Source organism: Terrapene carolina, unplaced genomic scaffold, assembly GCF_002925995.2.
Source record: "Terrapene carolina triunguis isolate 2854851 unplaced genomic scaffold, T_m_triunguis-2.0 Scaffold702, whole genome shotgun sequence".
Lineage (NCBI taxonomy): Eukaryota > Metazoa > Chordata > Testudines > Emydidae > Terrapene > Terrapene triunguis.
In genome coordinates, this window is record NW_020665053.1 from 1,147 (window position 1) to 7,403 (window position 6,257).

Here is a 6,257-nt window from a genome sequence, read left to right on the forward strand (position 1 = left end):
AACCTTACTTCTGTGTTAACAACGGCTTGCTTTTATTTTTTGACATTTATTTATGATAGATAGATAGATTCTTATCTAATTTACATAAGTGTAAATCTAGAGTAACGACACTGACTTCAATGAACTCAGTTTCGCTTATTCTTACTGTGAAACACAGCATTTTGCATAAACAGATAGCACATCAAATTCCCACGGAGACAATAATTCCATCAGCTGATTATACCTGTAAAGACGCACAGAAAGGGAAAAATCTGGAAATTTTATTTTTGGTGGATAATGTTCACTCAGTCAGTTTCCTCAGAGCACCTTTGATCTCCTTGTTCCTCATGCTGTAGATGATCGGATTCATCATGGGAGGCACCACGGAATAGAGCACAGCCACCATGAGATCCAGAGCAGATGTTGAACTGGAGGTGGGTTTCAGGTAAGCAAAGACACCAGTGCAAACAAACAAGGAGACCACAGTGAGGTGAGGAAGGCAGGTGGACAAGGCTTTATGCCGGCCCTGCTCAGAGGGGATTCTGAGCACTGATTTGAAGATCTGAACATACGACACAATGATAAAAACAAAGCAGCCTAAGAGTAAACACGCACTGAATGCAAGAACCCCAACTTCACTCAGATAAGAGTCAGAGCAGGTGAGCTTGAGTAGCTGGGGGATCTCACAGAAGAACTGATCCACCATGTTGCCTCCACAGAAGGTCAATGCAAATGTGTTCCCGGTGTGTAGCACAGAGTAGAGAATACTACAAATCCAGGCACTGGCTGCCATTTGGACACAAGCTCTCCTGTTCATCACAGTCTCATAGTGCAGTGGTTTGCAGATGGCAACATATCGATCATATGCCATTACAGTGAGGAAAGCAAAGTCAGCCTCAATGAAGAAGACGAAGAGAAAGACTTGAGCAACACACCCAGCATAAGAAATTGACCTGGTGTTCAATATGTAATTGGCCATGGATTTGGGGATGGTGACAGAGATGGAGCCAAGGTCCAGGATGGATAGATTCACCAGGAAGAAGTACATGGGGGTCTGAAGGTGGTTGTTGAGGGCTACAACCATGATGATAAGAAGATTTCCCACCAGGGCTGACAGATAACTTACTAGAAACACCACAAAGTGCAAAATCTGCAGCTCCCGAACCTCAGAGAATCCCAGGAGAAGGAACTCAGTCACAATGGTTCGGTTGGACATTTTCCTTCGCAGTACATGATGTCCTGCCTGTGGAGGGAAGGAGAAGGGCAATGGTCAGATTAGAATGACAGATGGAATGACCCCGATTCTCTCTCTGTAATATCTCAAGGTGTGAATGTCAAAGGTGCACAACACTTATTACTTCAGTTCACTAGGAGAGGTGAGTGCTCCTTGACTCCGACAATCAGACCACTAGACCAGTGCATTATCACACTAGGGTAAATTTGCATAACTCCCTTAAAGTCAATGGAGCTGCGTCAGTTTACACCTTCTGCCCAAGATATGGCTTGATAAAGATGCCGTATGAAAGAAGGAGCAAAATATCACACCAATCCATCTGTTCCACACTGGAGGGTTGTCCTAGTGCTATAAACACTAGACTCACAATTTGGGCATGAAACTATTGCTATGTCTACACTATGAGCCAGGGTTGGATTCCCCTGCTCATGTATGCACATTCACACTAGCTCTCTGTGAGCTAGCGTGAATACAAATAGCAATATAGCCTCTGGAGCATGAGTACCAGCAGCAGAGGCATGACTGAGACTAGTACAAATCTGCCTAAAACCAGTGGGTATGTACTTGGCATGGCTCACCCATGCCTCTGCTGCCACTACCCGTGCTGCCGCAGCTATACTGCTTTTTATACTTGATAAGAGCTAGCACAGGTATGAGTACATGAGCAGAGGAATCACACCCCCGCTCGTATTATAGGTGTAGATTAAAATACTAAAATGCCAGCACATCCTGATTTCCACTTGCCAGGGAAATACGACGGACTTCCCCAGCATCCTAAGTGGCAGCTTGTCTGTAATGAGTCCTGCGCAACACCACCCAGATGGCCTGCCACCTGATTACATGTTGATTTATGGCACCTAATCCAAGCATCACTCAGTTACTGCTGTGTTGTATTGTTTCCCTCTGCGACTCTGTGTCTAGCTGAGTGGTTCAGTAGTATTCAGGAGATTTGGGTTCTATTCTTGGTTCTGCCAGACCTTCTCTGTGCCCTCAGACAAGGCTTTTTCCTCTCTCTGTGCCTCTGTTTCCCCTCCCACCTATTGTCTGCCTTGTCTACTAGGACTCTTTCAGGAATGGGCTGTGTTTTATTATTTACAGCGTTTGTGCTCAGCTGATAGAAGTGTTGTACACTGGATATGGTGCTAGATCAGGAGCTCTGTGTTTTAGTCCTATTGACCCCTCTATAGCGATCTATCCTCTCTGTCAGGATAGACAGGCTTTGACTACTTGGTTCAACCCTGACCCTTGGTGTAAAGGTGCTAGTCTATATAAAACATATTCTGGGGGCTATCAGCTTTGCTGCTTACTCAGTTTTACAATCCCACAGCTTCCCTTTGATACTGAAATGAAAATGGATGTAATAGAATGAATGGGTTTGAAATTACGGTATTATTGGACAATATTAGTGTTCCCCACTCTTTCTTAACTGTAAGTTTCCAATTTTCTGCTTAAATTGTTTTCAAAGGAAAATTGGGATTTTCAATTAATTGGGTTTTGAATTAATCATAGACTCATAGACTTTAAGGTCAGAAGGGACCATCATGATCATCTAGTCTGACCTCCTGCAGGCCACAGAACCTCATCCACCCACTTCTGTAATAGACCCCTAACCTCTGGCTGAGTTACTGTAATCCTCAAGTCATGGTAATCAAATTTTCATAGAAAGCCTCAGCTATCTTCATATATGAAAACTGAAAAAACATTTTTGGGGGGTGAATTTAGAATGAAAATTTTCAATTTGCTGCCATTTTTAGCTGAACATTATTTTTATTGGTTGCCAAAATTTGAAAATTTGGGGATTTTTGGGACTTATTTGAAAACTCATTTTTTCTGATAAAAAAAATTCTGACAGACTCTAGATGTTTGAATTGATAGCAAACATCCAGGACCGGCTCCAGGCACCAGCTTGGCAAGCAGGTGCCTGGTGCGGCCACTTCGGAGAGGGGCGGCACGTCCAGCTGTTCGGCGGCAATTCGGCGGACGGTCCCTCACTCCTGCTCGGAGCGAAGGACCTCCCGCCGAATTGCCGCCGCAGATCGCGATCGTGGCTTTTTTTGTTTGTTTGTTTGGCTGCTTGGGGCGGCCAAAACCGTGGAGCCGGCCCTGCAAACATCTAACAGAGTTCTATTTGTAATTCATATTTATATTCTTAAAATTGCCCTGTATATTAATATCCTGACATATTTAATTGAAAGAGCAAACTTACTGTGTTGGTCTCTGTGGATTTTTTCCCAAATTGCGAAGCATTTCAGTCTCCAATGCTAGGAATCATTGGTGTCTATCCATCTATCTATCTATCAGGCACGCATCACTGTATTATCCAGCAGTCATTTCTGTCCCTTTGCTGGATTTCCTGTGTTGCTGTTTCTCTCTGCAGTTCCTAGCAGACAGGGATCCAATTCTCAGATGGGCCCTCCCTGCTCCCCTCCTTGGGCAGGCTTGGCTGAGAGGTGAGGGACTAAATAGGATGAGGGACTAAAAAGCCCCTCCCAGCTGATCCTGACTTGTATAGGATTCAGACACGGTCACAGACCATGATGCACCTGCTCCGGGGCTAAATAGCTGAATCTGGTCTCCAGGGCTGTGAGCCCAGCTCTGATCACACCTCAGGAACAAACTATGCTGACAACCTGCCTTAACTGAGCCTAATTCTGAAGAGCCTAATTCCCGAGCTTTTATAAATCAGCCCCATTAAAGTCAATTAGGCCAGATGTCCAGCTGGTAGATATTGGCATTGTGCTATGGTGCTTTTCCAATGTACATAAGCTGAATATCTGCACTGTGGTGCCTAGTTTTATGTTTGTTCCTTTATCTGAGATTCTCATTGCTTAACAGCACAATCCTATTTTAATGCTCATAGAATAATCCAAGATCATGGTTAACAGACAGAAATCTGTGAGATCTGTACCCAGCCAGTAAAGGAACAGGTGATTGTTATAGTGACATCCCAGCACCACTATAACTAAGGTTGTGTCATGTATTCCGTTCAATGGTCAACTTTTCTAACATCAATATATTCAGTCTAATTCCTTTGAAATGTGATGTGCCTCAGGAAGCTGCAAAGCAGAGTTAGTGACCCAAATTTGGGGACATCTGAGCTAGGGGTTGCGAAGATAAAAAAGTTTCCAGAGTGGTTTTTTGTTTTGTTTTTTTTCTTAGAGCAAGAAATCAAATTACTGGTGTGATGCGGGTCAAAATGATCTAAATCTGTTGACTTTTACCCAAGGTAGTGCATGGAATTAACTAAAAATGTGGGGGACCCAAACTGAGAATGGCATTTAAGAAAATGTTCACTCCTTACAGTGTGCATGTTTTAAGATGTGGATGGTTACTTGGATTGCTTTGAAATTTGTTGTGCCTCTTGGGAGACTAGGGGGGCAATAGTGATCCAGATTTGGGGTCATTTGACTGAGGGCTTCCCAATGTACAACTCCTCAAAGAAACAGTTTCCTTCTGCTTCTTTGAACTGTTAAACTGAGAGGAATTAATGACTGGATGAATTGCAGACCTCCTTGAGACTACTGGTTCTGAACTCACCCTCCAATTAACACCTTGAATGCTGTGTGCAGATCTGGTCGCCACATCTCAAAAAAGATATATTGGAATTGGAAAAGGTACAGAAAAGGGCAACAAAAATGATAAGGGGTATGGAACAGCTTCCATATGAGGAGAGATTAATAAGACTGGGACTTTTCAGTTTGGAAAAGAGATGATTAAGGGGGGATATGATAGAAGTTTATAAAATCATGACTGGTGTAGAGAAAGTGAATAAGGAAGTGTTATTTACTCCTTCACATAACACAAGAACTAGGGGTCACCAAATGAAATTAATAGGCAGCAGGTTTAAAACAAACAAAAGGAAGTACTTCTTCACACAACACACAGTCAACCTGTGGAACTCTTTGCCTGAGGATTTTGTTAAGGCCAAGACTATAACAGGGTTCAAAAAAGAACTAGACAAGTTCATGGAGGATAGGTCCATCAATGACTATTAGCCAGGATGGCCAGGGATGGTGTCCCTAGCCTTTGTTTGCCAGAAGCTGGGAATGGGTGACAGAGGATGGATCACTTGATTAACTGTTCTGTTCTTTCCCTCTGAAGCACCTGGCATTGGCCACTGTCGGAAGACAGGATAGTGGGCTATATGGACCCATTGGTCTGACCCAGTATGGCCGTTCTTATGTTCTTATAACTAAGGATAAGTTAATGACAAGCTCCCACCCATGTCAAAAGGTATTTTGGGCCGAGTAGCTGGAGGATGCTACAGTTTCTGAATCCTAGGTAGCAATTTTATTTTGGGGGGAATGTAATCAAAGTCTCTGGGGGTGGGGAGTTAGATGTGTGAGTTGTTCCTGGGAGGGGAGGGGTATTGGGGGGCAAAGGAGTGGGGGAATGGGGGAGAAGGATTTGGGACTGCAGTGAGGGATTATGGGAAGGGGATAAATGGGGATGGATGGTAGGGGAAGGGAGGGAGTTTGGGGGCTCAGGTGAGGGAGGTGTGAGGGTGAATGGAGGGGTGTGACACTGGGCTGGTGGATGTGGGAGTGAGTGGCAGGAGGACTGGGTGAGAATAGGGGTATGGGCACCTCTAAGCCCCACATGCTCCCCTGCCATGTGTGTGCCCAGATCTGAGGGGCCCTTGCCCCTCTAGGGGGGTCTGAGCCCCTGTCCCTCCCTCATTCATATGAGCTGAGATGGGGGGGGGCTTTCCCCTTTGCGGTGTGTGAGCCTCTCTCGCTGCCCCCATGTGTGAATGTTCATATAGACATGCCCTCGGTGAACTAAATGAGAGTGTTGCAGGAGATGACCATTGACATATTTGCAAACAGCTTCATCTGTGTTGCTGGGGGAGCACCATCTAGCTCCTCAATTGCACTGAGGATCCTTCAAGATCTGGAACAGAGTTCACTGGAGCCTCAGCATGGGCAGGTTTGGAGGCACGCAGCTCCTGCCCAGCCCACAGTACCCTGATGTGCTTCTCCATGAGGGCAGCATTTACAGGCAACTCTGCAAGGTGTCTCTCATGCCCTGCTATGTCCTTGAC

At 44.9% G+C, this 6,257-nt stretch overlaps 1 protein-coding gene across 1 annotated transcript; it reads right to left on the reverse strand.

Annotated features, from left to right (window-relative positions):
• Positions 1-280: 280 nt before the first annotated feature.
• Positions 281-1,195, reverse strand: LOC112120699 (olfactory receptor 14A16-like). The gene has a single exon (XM_024219832.2). It carries the CDS (start codon positions 1,193-1,195, stop codon positions 281-283), a length of 915 nt encoding a protein of 304 aa, XP_024075600.2.
• Positions 1,196-6,257: the final 5,062 nt, after the last annotated feature.

Bases quoted from the DNA above. Each gene is read 5' to 3' on its own strand.
- LOC112120699 (XM_024219832.2), bottom strand. From the start codon at position 1,195: ATGTCCAACCGAACCATTGTGACTGAGTTCCTTCTCCTGGGATTCTCT.